General features: G+C 50.5%; 1 protein-coding gene across 2 annotated transcripts in view; it reads left to right on the top strand.

Annotated features, from left to right (window-relative positions):
* The window catches only part of LOC138592298 (BCL-6 corepressor-like), a 32,624-nt gene that overhangs the window by 10,204 nt on the left and 7,354 nt on the right, over positions 1-15,066 (top strand). The window contains exons 3-9 of one of the 2 annotated variants that reach the window (XM_069663050.1): positions 117-3,269; positions 4,699-4,755; positions 5,238-5,403; positions 6,475-6,813; positions 7,956-8,240; positions 9,633-9,940; positions 11,095-11,379. In XM_069663050.1, coding sequence (XP_069519151.1) covers positions 117-3,269; positions 4,699-4,755; positions 5,238-5,403; positions 6,475-6,813; positions 7,956-8,240; positions 9,633-9,940; positions 11,095-11,379 — 4,593 coding nt within the window. The remainder of the gene's footprint in view (positions 1-116; positions 3,270-4,698; positions 4,756-5,237; positions 5,404-6,474; positions 6,814-7,955; positions 8,241-9,632; positions 9,941-11,094; positions 11,380-15,066) is intronic. The other variant, XM_069663051.1, reaches the window with a different exon arrangement.

Here is a 15,066-nt window from a genome sequence, read left to right on the forward strand (position 1 = left end):
TTAAGAAAGCTTTTAATGCTTTTTTTCAGCAGCAATTGTGTTTTCCACACTATGTTTGTGTATGATTTCTGTGATGATAGTCAAATTAACCTCTCTGGTTTAAATTTTTGCTTCAGGTGGATGCAAGGTTAACGCCACTGGCAGCAATGGGGCTGGACCGAGGCACTCTAATACATGATGGTCTTCGTCTCCATGGTGGGGTTGTGTACCCAGGGATCAGAGCACTGCCAGCGGACAAGAGCAGAGAGACACCCACCCTCCCCCTCACTTACAACAGGGATGGTCTCCCAGAGCTCATCTACAAGCCCGATGGCCCTCTGGACAGTCGTAAGCCCACTAATGGATACCTGGGCCTTTATAAGGGCACCCCGCCAAGTCTTCACAAGCCTATGCTGGTTCCTGGAGCTGGAGCTGAAGGTCTAGGCTTGGAACGTAGAGTAGGGCCTGGAGAGAAAGCATCTGATCTGGGCTTGGCAAGTGCTGGTGGCAGCTACCTCCGCCTGCCATGGCTCACCCCCTACCCTGAAGCTAGCATGTATCCCTTCATGGACACGTCCAAGTATGCGGCTTTAAACATGTACAAAGCTTCCTTGCTAAGCCAACCCAACCCCTATCTTCCTCAGCATCTGCCCTACCCTTCCCTTTGTGCAGCCCAGGGGGGAAACCCTGCTGCAGCCGCGTCTGCGGCTGAGAGGCTTTACTATATGCCCTCCTATCCTCCTACTCCTATCTCTTCGCCCCTGGTGCCACCCCCTATGAGGATTCCTACAGTCACAGTTGCCCCCACATCACTGGTACACTGCCAGGACAAGGGGCTTGGTGTTGCATCTCCTTTTGCACAGCAGCTTCATCAACCTTCTCACGCTCAGCACCATCAGGCTGCAATGGACAGGGACCGATCCCCAAGCAGGAGCAGCAGACCAAGCAGACCTCCCTCTAGGAAGGGGTCAAGCAACAACAATAACACCAGTAGCACTAGAGAAACCAGTGGTGGGAGTAATAATAGTCTGCCTAGTGATTCTTCTCCTCATGCATCTTCTCGCCTCCCCCAGCCTCCCCCTCCTCCTTCTCACAGTGACAATTCACTGGATTTACAAAGACCAGTTGCAAGGATGGGCCAACCACCCACCTCCTCCAATTCTTCATTATCTGCCTCATCCTCATCAACGCAGTCCATTCCTCATCCATTCTCTGTGAGCAGCATGGCATCAGAGCAACCCTCTCCTGCCCGCCCCAGTCCCCACAAACCTCGGCCTAGAGAGGGGGTACCTGAGCACAGAAGTGTAGGGGCTGAGAGGAGACCCAGCAGGTCACCCTCCAAACCAAATTTTGAGAGGCCCCCTCACCAACCCCAAGCAACCAAAGACTCAGCAGAGAAGCCTTTGGATTTGTCTGGAAGAATACTTGAGTTTGGACCGCCTCCAAATGGGTTCCCAGTTAAAATGGATACTATGGCACCAGGTGCTCGTTATGGACTACCCCCTAGCCGGGAACTCCTAAAGGAGAACATGTCCCTGTCCCCTTCCGCTCACCCTCACTCTGTGGTCAGCAGCACTTCCTCAAAGGTCCCAGAGAGGCCAGAGATGATCAGCACTTTACACTCCTCCTGGGTTGTACCCAGTCCGTCTCCTTCTGCCCACACACAGCACACACCAGGCCTGCCCCCCTCTCCGAGGCCTAACACAGACCTTTCACAAGCCAAAGGTTCCTCGCCCTCTGTCATCAAACACAAGGGTCTGGAGAGAGTCCTTCCTCAGCAACGTAGCTCATCCTGTCCGAGGATAGGAGAGTCCAACCACAATGTTCCTTCCACTCAACACTCCTCTCTAGGCAACTCGAGGCCACTTTCTCCCAGACCCAATGGTGAGTGGGTCAAACACAGCCCCAGTCAATCAGAACATACACCAGGCATGGGCCACCACAGAGAAGGAACAGAGAGGTCCTCCCAGGCCACTAAGAGAAGTGAAACAACTCCAGATGTGTCATCATACAAGAGGCCCTGTATGGAGAATGGCCACCCTCCTGGCCACCTTTACCTTCCTCAAAATGATGCTTATCTGAACCACAGTTTGGCCTATGCCAATAGATACCTGCACTACCCAATCCCTGATGGCATGGCACTACACTCCCTACCGATAACAGGGAAAGGCCCAGTCTACCCCCACCCAATGTTGCTGGGCAGCAACAGCCTTTACCCAACTCACTTGGCAGCAAAACACCCTTTACCCTACCACAACCTCCAAGCTGGTCCAGGAGGGGAATACCTCACTTTTAACTCACAGGAGATGGCCCATCCCCTGATGCAAACGCACTCAGACAACAAGCTGCCTGAAAGGGGAGATGCAGCTTTGAAGCCCCGGGGGCAGGAGAAATCCTGCGGAGTTCTTGAAGAAATCCACAGAGATCAGAATATTGGGAAAGAGATTGGCGAAGGAACCCAAATGAAGCCTAATAGGGAAGCTGGAGCTCAAGGACAGGGTGGCAGCCAAAGCAAAACCTCTTATTCCTCTGTAACATCCAGAGATAAGATTGTCTGCATTGACCTTGTACACTCAGACACAGATATTGAGTCTACCCCAACAGCCCACAAACAGCCCTCTGCTGAGACCAGCACAAAGGTTAACCAAAATGAATGTTGTCATAGTAACCAAAATTCGATAAAGACTGACTACGAGCCAAAACACCAACACCACCCTTCTCATCCTTATCCAATCCACTCCGGACAGAGCCCCACCCTGAAGCCCACTCACACTGACAGACAGCCAGAAACTCCCTTTGGGAAAACAAAAGTTCCTCAGGACTCGGGCTGTCCTGGGGTGACTTCCTGCAGATCTCCAACTTCTTCAGGGCCGGACGCCCAAGCAGAGGAGAGCCTGGACGAACAGAGCCCGAGTCCGGACCCCGCAGACCAAGACCAGAGCACTTTACGCTGTGCCCGCACGACCGGGTTTTGCAGCTCTGGTAAGGACAAAGGTGACAGAAACCGCAGAGCTTTTCACCTCACTCAGCAATGCACAGAGGCGATAAAGGAGGAAAAAGTAAGCGAGGCAGAGACTGAAAAGGAAGACAGTATTGTTGACCTAGGGGAGTCGCAAGAAGAGGGGGATGAGGACGAAGATGGCCATGCTTCATCTAAAGGCGCTCGTAGATCCAGTCTGGCCAAGAGAATCGCAAACTCCTCAGGCTATGTTGGCGACCGCTTTAAATGTGTCACCACTGAGCTGTATGCTGACTCCAGCAAGCTGAGCCGTGAACAGAGAGCACTGCAGGTAAGGCCATTAACACTTTTGTGTGTGTGTGTATATATAAATAGTACAGGATATATTAGGTTCAAACTGGTGGTGAACTGGAGAGAGGTCATGAGGACATTTTTTTTCTTATGTGCAGACATTTCAAACAAACTTTCGGTTCTAACATCCACACTGGAATAATCCCCAATGGGCTACTGTCTTTATTCTCTTGCTGCAAAATTAAAAACAAATCCTGCATGAAATTGGCATACTCTGCATTTACAGCACAAAATTATATAAGTGCTGTCATGCTACTGTCCTGGCCATAGGCTTGACCTTCCCCTTAGTTTATCATTGTCTTAATGGAGGCCCTTTATCAGGGAGGCCAGTTCAAAGGTTAACCAGCACTGCCATCTCTGTATGTTGATTAGTGAGCAGCCATTGTAAAGGTTATTTCTGTGCGTGCGTGTTTGTGTGTCCGTACGTGCCTGTCCTTGTGCGACTGCCTCGGGGCTAAAGCATGTGTTAGTGCTGACTGTGCTGTAGAGCCGTATACTGTAGTTTGAGAGCATGACTGTGGCAGCCTCACAGTTAACACCGCCTTTGGCTATGCTTAACCTCAAGGTTAGGGGCGGTGGAGGTCTTGCAGTGGGCTTAAAAATCCAGCAGCTGCCCTCTACGGGGTTCCTCTTAGGCTTCCTGCATGCCCCACATCCATCAGCCGCTATCCTCCCCTTACCCTCCTCCCCCCTGATGGCCTTATACTGCCCTGCCTGGTTGCTGTCCAAGTTCATAACTCTCCTCATCCCATTGGCTAAAAGACCCCCTCTCCTAACAGATATCACACTACATGTATGAATGCACAATTACAGAAAAGTCCCCTACTCTTGGCCATCACCCCCTGTCAGTCAATAAAGCTATTCATTGTAGCCTGTTATCTCTGATTCCTCATGCTCAATGTTCAGCATAGAAACACAAACAAACCCTATGCTTTATTACCCACTGGCTCAGAGGCAGATATGTTAATAGGTTGCACATGTCTGTCTATGTTGTGAACGCACCCTAGAACACTGTGGTTTTGTCTGTGTCATGCTTGTCAATGCGCAGCTGCAACGCAAAGCTATCAAACGCTCTGTTTCTGGACATGTCAAAATTAAATGTCGAAGTCTGTTTGGAAAAAAATAACGAGACAATTTAAACTGAATTAGTGTTATCCATCATGCTTAGCGTGAACGTATTGTTTTGATTATCTTTTTTTCCTAATTTGTCACTCATGCAGTTCAGAAAGGATTTGATAGTTTTGATGCTCTGTTAATTGACCTGTTGAGTCTCTTTAATTTGATTGTGTTATTTTGTGGGATTGTGGCTGCCTATGTGTGTGAAAAAAAAACATGTGGAGAACATAAAGTCATTAAAGAAAGATGAAATGATGGACAGATATATTGAGCCCCCCATTCTAATTGCTTAGATGGAAGTCATATCACGAGAGGGGAGTAATATAAGTCAACCTGCAGCTAACTGGGAGGTCAGTTCTTTACATTTCTTATCACATCTGCCTCTGATGGGCTCTGTCTCCTTTGTACTCTGTATCGCCGCACACTCCTTTTTCCCCCTCTCCCTTCTTTCCTCTTTCTTCTCTCTCTGCCTCAGGGCTTAGATGTATATGTTTCCTAGCCATGTTTATGTTTCAGGAAGGGAGATGCCAGGACTTAAGCCCCAGAGCGCATGGACTCACAGTGGCTGCAGTAGTCTAATCTGTGTCTTGATGCCATGCTTGTGATTTATCTGTCTACCTTTTTGTCCTGTGTGTGTTTGTGTGTGTGGGTTTTTAATTTCTTTGGCATTTTCTTTGAATTTGAGACAATGCGATTTCTGACGCAATTTTTTGCTTCTGTAGCTGTTGAGGCCAGATTGAGGCTTAGAGAGGTGTGTGTGCGGCTCGGGCAGACGATGAGTGGTTTTCATGGGGTTTTTCCTCTGCATTTGTGTCTGTGTGTGTGCGCACAGCGGGCTATGATGCGGTTCTCGGAGCTGGAGCTGAAGGAGAAGGAGGGCGGCGGTGTGTGTGTGTCTGCCTCGGCAGCGGCAGCAGGACGGGAGCTGGCAGACGGCCAGCGCAGAGAGCGAGTGCTGGAACACTGCCAACACACCACCAGGCAGGGAGAGAGGGAGGGTGAGTAACCCAGCACCACACACACACTCACCGTGCACGCACAGACACACGAATGCATCCACTCTGCAAATGCACACACGGAAAGGGACACACACAAACAATGGATGCGCGTACACACTCACATGCACTTGCAGCAAATGCTGAGGCAAGACCGGGTCACTCTAAAAAAAGACACTCTTCCCTACATGCACAGACGCAACACACACACTTATGCACACACACAAGCGAGGCAGCGCAAGCGAACGAGCCAGCGAGAGAGACAGAGAGGGGGAGTTTTATTTTCAAGAAGTCTTTTGTGCTTATCTGCGCGGAGAGACGATCGAGAGGGAGGGCGAGAGGAGAAGGAGGGGGAGAGATTGCGTGAGTGAGAGGGAGAGTGAAAGCAGGGGGAGAGCTAGTGGGTGAAAGCGGATGGGAGAGCGCAACGGAAAGAGAGAGAGAGAGAGAGAGAGAGAGAGAGGAGGAGAAGGGAGGAAGAGGAGGAGGGGGGGTTAGTTGCGTTGGCTTGGAGCCCAGCTGTGTGTTGGAGCGAGGCCGCGGCTGACGTGTGAGCCTAATTATGGCATGGAGAGAGACAGAGAGGGAGACGAGGAGAGGGTGGGGGGGGGGTAGAGTCACGCTCAGTGTGAGAAGGGCGTGGTGCGGTCATGCCGGGGGGGAGGACAGCGAAGGGGGGGGGGGGGGGATGGGAGTCGCCGTGCGCAGCGAGTGTGCAGGATGTTTTCTTGCCTTTCCTCGCTGGAAGCGCGAGCGGCTGCGCTGAAGCGTCAGCCCGCTGGCTCGGCTCACATCAGATTAAAAAGTCTTTACCCCATCAAAGTTTTACTGCCTGTCTTTAAAGCAGAATAAAAGCTGGCTGGTGTTTAACTGGCATTCTCCCTCTGTCAATCCCCCACCCCGTCTCACCCCCGCCCCGTGCTCCCCTGCTCGCTCTCTTTCTGTCTGTCTGTCTGGTTTGCGGTCTGTCTGTCTGCCTTCTCTCCCTTTTATCTTCTGTTGCTTATTTTGCTTCTGCCCACTCCCCTCTCTCCCTCCCCCTCTTTTCCGCCCGTCTGTCTCTGATTTGCTCAGGTGTCCGAGCGGCGTTCCCAAATAACCGGGTTCCAGTCCTCCAGAGGTGTGGGGGGCAGAATGAACCTTTGTCCCCAGGCCGTGGGGCTCGAGATGGGGCCAGAGGTGCAGGCCAAGGGGTGCTTAAGGATGGAGCCAGAAAGGGGATGATGGAGTGTGAAGGTCATTGTGTGCCCCCCACTTTGACACCGGCCAAAGGGTACCCTGAAGAAAAGCTTAGCCCTGGTTTCGGATCCTCCAGGAAACGGCAGCTCTGCCTCAAATCTGAACACGACGACAGCGAGCGCGAGGAAGAACAGAGGCTGTCCCATCCAGAGAAAAGAGCCAAGATTTCTACGGGTGAGAATTTCCTGAACATGCCTCCTCACCCACATGCCACTTCCATTCTCCTCAAACTCCCCCTTCATCTGCTTTCCATGCATCTCTCTAATTCTGCCCGTACTCTCTCGCCCCTTCATCCTGCGTTACGCTGAGCCCTGTCTCATCCCTTGTCCTTTTAAAGAAAAATCTTTCTATTCCTTTTGTTGCTTCCTTCTTCCCAATCAATTCCACCTTAAACTCGCTCCATCACAACCCCCGCTCTTTTCCCCTCCCTCGCCGCTCTCCGTCCCATCCTTCGCTCTGTGTGGCAGCCAGCTCGGAGAAGTGTTTAATCCTGCCTTTGAGCGGAGTGCGAGTGAGAAGCGAGGAAGAGGGACAGCCATTCTCTCCCTCTCTTCTCTCAGCTCCGCCGTTCCTGCGCTGCGCCTTACCCACCCTCTTCAAAGCTGCTCTTTTCTTCCCTTTTCATCTCTTTTCTTTTTTCCCTCATCTGTTTGGGTTCCCTTTTTTTTTGGCATGCGGTATCACGCTCTCTTTCCCCGGCACTGGCAGACGAGTCAAATACTCGTCCCCCGTGAATTTAAAAGGGGGGGGGATCTCTCCTTCGGCTTCTCCAGTCTTTATTGCTTTGTGTCTCCGCCTGATTCTTGACTTCTCTTCCCCTTCCACTCCTCAGTCTGTCTGTTTCACATCGCTCTCCATTGCTCTCCTGCCAGAGTGCGCGTGTGTTAAATGTAAGGCTTAGAGGGGGTTTTACAAGCCATAAGAATGTCGTGATTAATGGCCTTTTGTTCTTTGTGCTCAGCTGTGTGCAGTTCACTGTGTACCTTATGTACATACGCTAGTTTTGTTTGTTGCAGAAGGTGAGAGTAGTTTCTTTGAAGGGCTGAAAACCTTTTATGTCCAAAATGTCAACTCACAGACACTTCTAAATGTGTTTTGGAAAAGATTAAAGCACAGCTGTATCCCTCTGAGTTCATTTCCTGGGTTTTTGATGACCTTTTACAAGTGTGTGTGTGAGATTTAATCTTTCAACAGAGGTTAAAACTTGGTTAAAAATAGTTAAATATTAAGGTTTGTACAGGACAAAACCCTTTCTAGGTAATTAAGCTTTTTATCCAGATGGCAAAAAATGCAATTTCTGGGTTTCTGTTCTCCAGATGAGCGCGAACACGCCAGTCCCGATGAAGACGATGACGACGAGGTGCGCAAGCTCAAAGTCTGCATTGAGCTAAAGGGACTGAGACTCAGCAAGCCCGCAGCTGGTGCAACTTCCCCCGACAGGTTCCACATCAAACAGGAGAGACCGTGGCCCCAGCCCAGACTGGTACCTCCGGGTCAGAGCGTGCGCGAAAGGAAGATAAGGACCAGCGAGGCGGAGGACCGAGCTGCAGCGCAGAGAGCCGAGATCAACAGGAAATGGGGCTGCGACAAACTTCTGAATGGTAAGAATGAACCGCCAGCCGTGCAAACCGCCGCTGTATCGCTGAGTTCAGCTTGGGTAACGGAAATCTATCTTTGGCTCACGTTTCACTCTCATGTTGAGCGGTCTGTCTTTTTGGGGGATTTCCCGTGAGCCGAGAGGAGGAGGAGGGGGGAGGAAATGAGGTGTGGGTTACTTCCTCCTGCCAGAGGAAAGTCTTTCTAGGGGGAGTAAAAAAACGAGACCTAGGGACTAGAAGCCAAAATCTCACCCTTCCCTTGTGGTTTTGGGCTTTTTTTTTTGTTCAGCTGCTCTAAAGCAGGTTCTGTGAGAAGGATGAAAGTGCTCTGCGAGCGAGGGAAGTGGCTGGTGGAGATACGCGTGGGCAGGTGTAGTGTGACTAATGTGTGATCAATGATTTTTCTTTTGCTTTTTTTCCCCTCAAGACCAGTCACAGGGAAAGGGAAGGCGGGGGACGTTTGTGTGTGTGCGTGCGTGTGTGTGTGTGTGTGTGTGCGCGAGGGGGGTAACTTATTAAAACCAGGGCTTTCCCTTATTCATGTGCCCAAACGGAGGCAGAGGGAGGCACAGACGAAGAGAGAATAAAAGAGCAGGAGGGAGATTAAAGGAAGTGAATAAAGCAGAGGAGATTTTGGTTTCATGTTTCCTGCAGGAAACACAGGCCTGATTGGCCACTGATTTTTTTTTTCCTTTTTGCTTGCACCTTTTTAGATAACATCACCGTGGTAACAGCTGTGTTTTTTAATAAATATGGGAATTTCACTGTCGGTCAATGCTGCCTTTTTACTCAGAATTTTCCGCTTTCCTCTGTTAAGAATCTGCTTTTTGAAAAGGTTTTCTCTTACATGGGCACGTTTATGAAGTATTAACAATATATATGATTTAACTCAGCCTAGCCAGTTTGTTCTAAGAGTTAAATTGTAACACAAATCAGACCCAGACCACATTCCTAAGAAGTTAGAAATACTTTGCAAAGATCCTTAGTTGGAAATATATTTCCATGCAGCTATTAAACTGCGTCTGACTCTGCGGTTTCAAGGGCAGCTTTTTATTTTACTTTAAATATGTGCTATAATAGACTGACACCACAGAGTGCCACATTTGTTTAAGGAGATAACTCATAGCCGTGTCCTTGCTGCCGTGAATGAGTGCGCACAAGTCGCTACGGTGGTATTTATGTGGGCCTGCTTTGTGCGTGCGAGTGTGTGTTTTTATTTATTTTATATTTTCCCGAGCGAGCAGGCATGCTGCGCTCCCAGACAGCTCTGTGCGCTCATTAATAAACCAACAGAGGGTGAGAGATGGCCTTGCAATACCTTCCCATCCTCCCCTTTTCGCTTAGCTCTCACACTATCAGCCGCTCACTCTGCCTCCCTCTTCTCTCCCGCTGTAGGAGTAGCCGCTTCTCCCCTTCCCCCCTGCCAGCTGAAGGACAGAGCTCAACCGCTGGGCCCCTTCTCAGGTGACCGTGGCCTCAAGGAGCCCAGGAGGGGCCCCCCTTCTCCTGCCCCAGAGCAGTCCATGGGAGGGGCCCCTCCCCTCAAGCCCCGTCGCCATAGTGACACCGACAAACCCAAGGGCAAGCGGCCGTGCAAGACCAAACACACCAGTCAGAGGGAGCGGGAGAAGAGGAAAGAGGCCACACCTAGCAGCCCGGGACAGCGGTGTGCAGCTGATCTGGGAGCAGCTGAGGATGACAAGGTGAGTGCTGATAGGTTGTCTGGCTGCGATACGGGCGTCTGGATTTTTGTAGCAGCGGAGTCTGTTTCAGTATGCCTGTCGGCGCCTCTGATTATGCAGCTGGGATCGCGAGAGAGAGAGAGAGGGAGGGAGAGAGGAAGGAAGTATGTTTACAATGTTTAGAGTGCTGCTGGAGCTTTGACCTCCTCGTGCCCTTAGCGGCTCCCTGCGGAGCGCCAGCGTGCGTGTGTGTTTGTCTCCGGCCTTAATTGTCGAACGTGTGTCATCGGTGCCGTTCTGTGTGTAGGTGCGTGCCACTGGGCTGTGAGTGTTTTGTGAGCATTCTTGACATAACAACAAAACCCCGGAGCAATTATACATCGCGCTCCGTGGCGAACACACACTCCCTCACTCACACAGCGAGGAATGTGGCCGCCACGGTCGAGCGTATGAAGCGCCTAGTTCAAAAGAGGGGAAAAAAACCAGCATGGGGAAAAAGTGAGGGAAAAAAAAAAAAAAAAGAAGGCTAGTTGTTTTCCGCCCACACTGCTCTCCTCTTCAGCCTGACAGCTGCTTCTACATGGAATTCCACTGAGAGGGCACGCACTATACACACACACACACACACACACGCAGAGGCAGGCAACTCCCTGTCTCTGGCGTGTTGCGCTCCGAAGGCTCTGTTGGTTTAGCGGTTAAAGGAAAGTGGCGTGCCAACCTGCAGTGTTTGGGGCGTGAACAGTTGGTGTGAAAGCCGTGTGCGGGTGTTTTTTTTTGAGTGTGTACTACGATGCCTAGTGTTAGCGTCTTCCATACATTATTATCAGATGTAAACACAGTAAATGGACAATCCATCTGTGTGTATTTAAGCTACACGTAGGTAGTGTACAAAGCAGCTAAAGTCGTGTACGGATGAGAGTGGAAACAACTTAAATTTGCCAGCTTTTATTTTGAAAATATCAATTAAACGGTGGTGTGTGTGTGCTCCTTACACACACAGCTACAGCATATCTCCTGAGTGTGCGCGTGTGTGTGCATATGTCAGTTTGATTGTCATGCGTGTGCCCTTGAGTGTCCATGTGTGCGTGTCTGCAATGTGGCAGTGGCTCTAACACTCTTTCCCGCTCCTCTCTCTCTCCCGCTCTCTCTCTCTCTCTCTCCTCGTCTCTCCTCAGCTGAGCGAGCAGCGCGGCGCTCCGAGGAAGGCAGCCGCCTCTCCTAATCATTATCCCTGCTCTCCAGTCAAGCCCTGCTCCCCCGCTGCGCTCTGTCCGCCCTGCCTCCAGCCCCAGGCCAACGGCAGAGCGGGCGCCGTCCCACCAGAGGCGGTGGGGGCGCACAGGACCCCCCCTGCCGAGCCCCCCACGGTGCGTCCGATCCCGCCAGAGGCTCGTCGGCTGATCGTGAACAAGAACGCCGGGGAGACTCTGCTCCAGAGAGCCGCGCGGCTCGGCTACGAGGTAATAGGATTCGCTCAAAGTCGTCCTCGCTCCTTATCGCTTTCTCTTTTTACATTTTACACTCTTACACTTCATCTCTTCCAAATCTGCGCTCTCTCTCTTCTTAAATTGAGCTCATTTTCTCCCCTACTTTGTTCCCGTCTGTGACTCTGGCAGACATCGCTCCACTCAAAATTGTCTTCTTCTTCTTCGCTTGCATCTCTCCTATTCCTCCTCTTTCTCGCTCCCTCTTTCCTTCTGTTTCGCCCTTACTCACGCTTTGTTCCTCCCGTACTCCATCTTTCCTGCTCCTCTTGCCCGCTACTCTCTCTTTCTCTCTCAGGTTTCCGCTCCCTCCCTCCCTCCCTCCCCCCCTCTTTCCTCTCAGCGCTCTCTTTCTCTTCCTCTCTTTGTGACTCAGATTGTCGTTGGCACCCCTCCTCCTCCTCCTCCTCCTCCTCCTCCTCCCCGCGAGCGCACACACATACACACACGCACGCTCCCCCTTCGCCTCCCCTCCTCTTGCCTCGCTCCGCTCTCACATCTCATTAATTTTCCGTGAGGCGAAGTGTGACACACACACACACACACACACACACACAGGCACACACACATTCGCGTACGTGTGTGCGCAGACAGCATGAGGGATCGGTGGGATCATTATACGGAGACTGATGCTCGCTGCCTCTCTCTAGCATCGGAAGTTTTTTTTCCCTCTTTCTTTGTGTGTAGCTGCCGATCGCTCGCTCCTGAACCAGATCCTCTCATTCTCCGCACATACACACGAAAAAAGAGATCGGCGTATTTTCTTATGAATCCCTCATCTCCCATCGCTCAGGAAGCTTTTAATTAAAGTTGGATGGCCCGCTGTCTTGTATCCCCATCCCTTGTGTTTCTGTTCATACGCCTAAACGTTTCTCCCCCCTTGTTGACAGATTTTACAAATTGATTTATTGATCCAAGTGGTTTTAATGCCACTTGAGCTGCAGATTGTGCCGCGTGTGTGTGTCCACTTTGTCTCTCACCCACCTTTTGATGCCGTCTTTGTGTGTGTGCGCGATCATTTTTATCACCAGCAGAGGTATCTTCACAGAACTGTAAATAGGTGCGGGTATCTTTTGTTGCTCATTAACTGGTTGCTTTATGGTTGTGTGTGTTTGTTGTACACGTTTATGATGATTAGGGGTGTGTGCGCGTCTGTGTGTGTCCGTGATTATGTGTGAAGTGTGTGTGAGTCAGAGAGGGAGAGAGAGCAAGAGTGTGAATGAGAGGTAAGCACTGGGAGTATAATCGCGTTCTAATGGCCCTCTAATGTGCCGTGGTGACTGTGGTTAGCAGCGGCGGCGGCTGTTTTTCTCCCTCGCTCACACACACACACACACACGCACATACAAACACACGCGCGCGCACACGCAGAGTGCAGCGCAGCAGCAGCAGGGTTCAGTCAGCCATGCTGGAGAGAAGCTGGCTCGTCTCTCTGATTTATGCGTCTCTCTCGAACGTTTTTTTCCCTCCCTCTCCTTTTTTTTTTTTCTCTCCCCCTTAGCATTTTTCCCTTCCTGCGCTCCGCGTGTGGAGAGGAGAGGAGGGAGGAGGGAAGAGAAAACCTGAGACTACACAAACAAGGCGCTGACCGCTGCGCAAACAACACCCCCGCCTTCCCCCCATCCCTCCCTCCCTTTCTTTCTCTCCCTCTCTCTCTCAGGAAGCTCGTCTCTCACTGCCTGTGTGTGATAAGCCTGGGGCAGACCCCTGGGGCTCCCACACACACACACACACACGCACACACACACACAAAGACGTGCGCAGAAAGACACACCAATTTATGCATTCCGCCCCACACACACACACTTGCATACAAGCCTGTAGACGCACAGAGTGCTTGTCTCACGCTGGTGTTTCAGCGCCGCGAGCTCTGGGCTTATCACACACAGGCAGAGAGATATGAGGGCCTGAGAGACAGAGGCACACACACACACACACACACACACTCACACGGGCTGATTATGAGCACACACACTCACACACACACAGAGCTACGCACAGAGAAACACCGGTTATGACCCAATAAGCACATGCACAGGCATCCTGATGTGTTCCTCTCCATATGCTGCACAGAGTGACGAGTCTCGCTACTCGCTGCTGTCGCGCACCCACACAAACCTGCACATGCAAATTCAAAATCAGCTCATGCACACGCACAGCCTACATGCTATCTACAAGCGCACACACACAAAAACAAAAGCGCCGGTTGTTACCCTGTAAGCGCACACACAGGCATCCTTTCCTGTACAGACCTGCACACGCAGGGCACAGAATCACGTCATGCACACATGCGTGTAATTTAACACACGCGCACCATTCTGTGATGTTCCCGATGCCCAGGCCGACACTGTGCATATTTCATGTTCGTTTAGTTTTGCGATCCGTGCCTCTGCACACGAAAGCCCACTCTTTCTTTCTTCCTCCCTCCGCTTTTATTCTCTCTCTCTCTCTCTCTCTCTCCCTCGTCTGCCTCGCTCTGTGAGCATTTGAAATGGTAATGAGGAGAGATTCTGCGGATGTCTTCATCCCTCTCCCCCTCGTGCCGGGGCCCCTCAGCTCTGCCCATTGAAAGCTCAGATAAAGGTGCAATCTGTAATTTATTCTCCTCACATGAATCACTTCTGATTTTCCTTCTCAAATCCATGGATGATCCAATAAAGTGAAAAACTAGATTGCATTTTAAGTGCCCAGTTAGACCAGTATTTATGATGGCAAAAACTAACGGCAGAAATTGCCTTAATTAGTGGATTCAGTGAAGGACTTAAAGTTAATCCAAACTGACTTCTCAAGTTCGAATTTGGTAAACTTTGATTTGCAAATGTGCACCTTTTGACCAAAGCAGCCTTGTGCTGCCGACCTTTAGAGGGAACAGACGCCAACCAATCGGATAAAGGGGCAGCTTTCACATAGCTGCATGTGCTCCTCTCTGAAATTGCAACGTCTGCTTTCCGTCGAGCCACAGCACATGATACAAACATGTTCTTTAATTTAGCTTTTTACCAAGTTAGCGACTGAGCTAGCTCGCTTCGTAACTGGATGTTAGCTAAGTGGTGGCAAGCCAGCTAGCTTGGTTAGTATCATGTTAGTATCAGGCTAGCATAATTAGTGAATTCGCTGGGGGACTTAAAGTTAATCCAAACTGACTTTTCAAGTTCAAATTTGGTGAACTTTGATTTGCAAACCCGTCTCGCGCTGCCACACCTTCGAGGCGCAGCACATGATACAGACACGTTCTTTAATTTAGTTAGCGCCTGAGCTAGCTAGCGTTCAACTGGTTGTTAGCTAAGTGGTGGCAAGCCAGCTAGCTTGGTTAGTATCATGCTAGCTACTTTAGTGTGTCGTTTGTTAGTGGTTAGCTTAAAGTAGCTTGTTAGCTAGCAACCATGAGTCATCACTCTATTTAGCCAGTGGCCGTTGATATACAGAGCAGGTTATTGGTTGAGATTGGAGGCTTTTATTGTGACGGATATTACATTTAAAATCAGGTGATGATTACGTTTCCATCTTCGGTTAGCTAATGTGCGCATCAGTGCGAGATTAATTAACTCTATCTGGGAACGTCAGGGGCTATATTAACAGTCAGTTACCCCAGCACAGTCATTCAACAATAGGTGGATTCTGACACACACGCACACACACAGGCACACGCACACACGTTTCACT

This window comes from Semicossyphus pulcher, unplaced genomic scaffold, assembly GCF_022749685.1.
Source record: "Semicossyphus pulcher isolate SPU_LCO1_2020_fin unplaced genomic scaffold, fSemPul1.0.p SCAF_15, whole genome shotgun sequence".
NCBI lineage: Eukaryota > Metazoa > Chordata > Actinopteri > Labriformes > Labridae > Semicossyphus > Semicossyphus pulcher.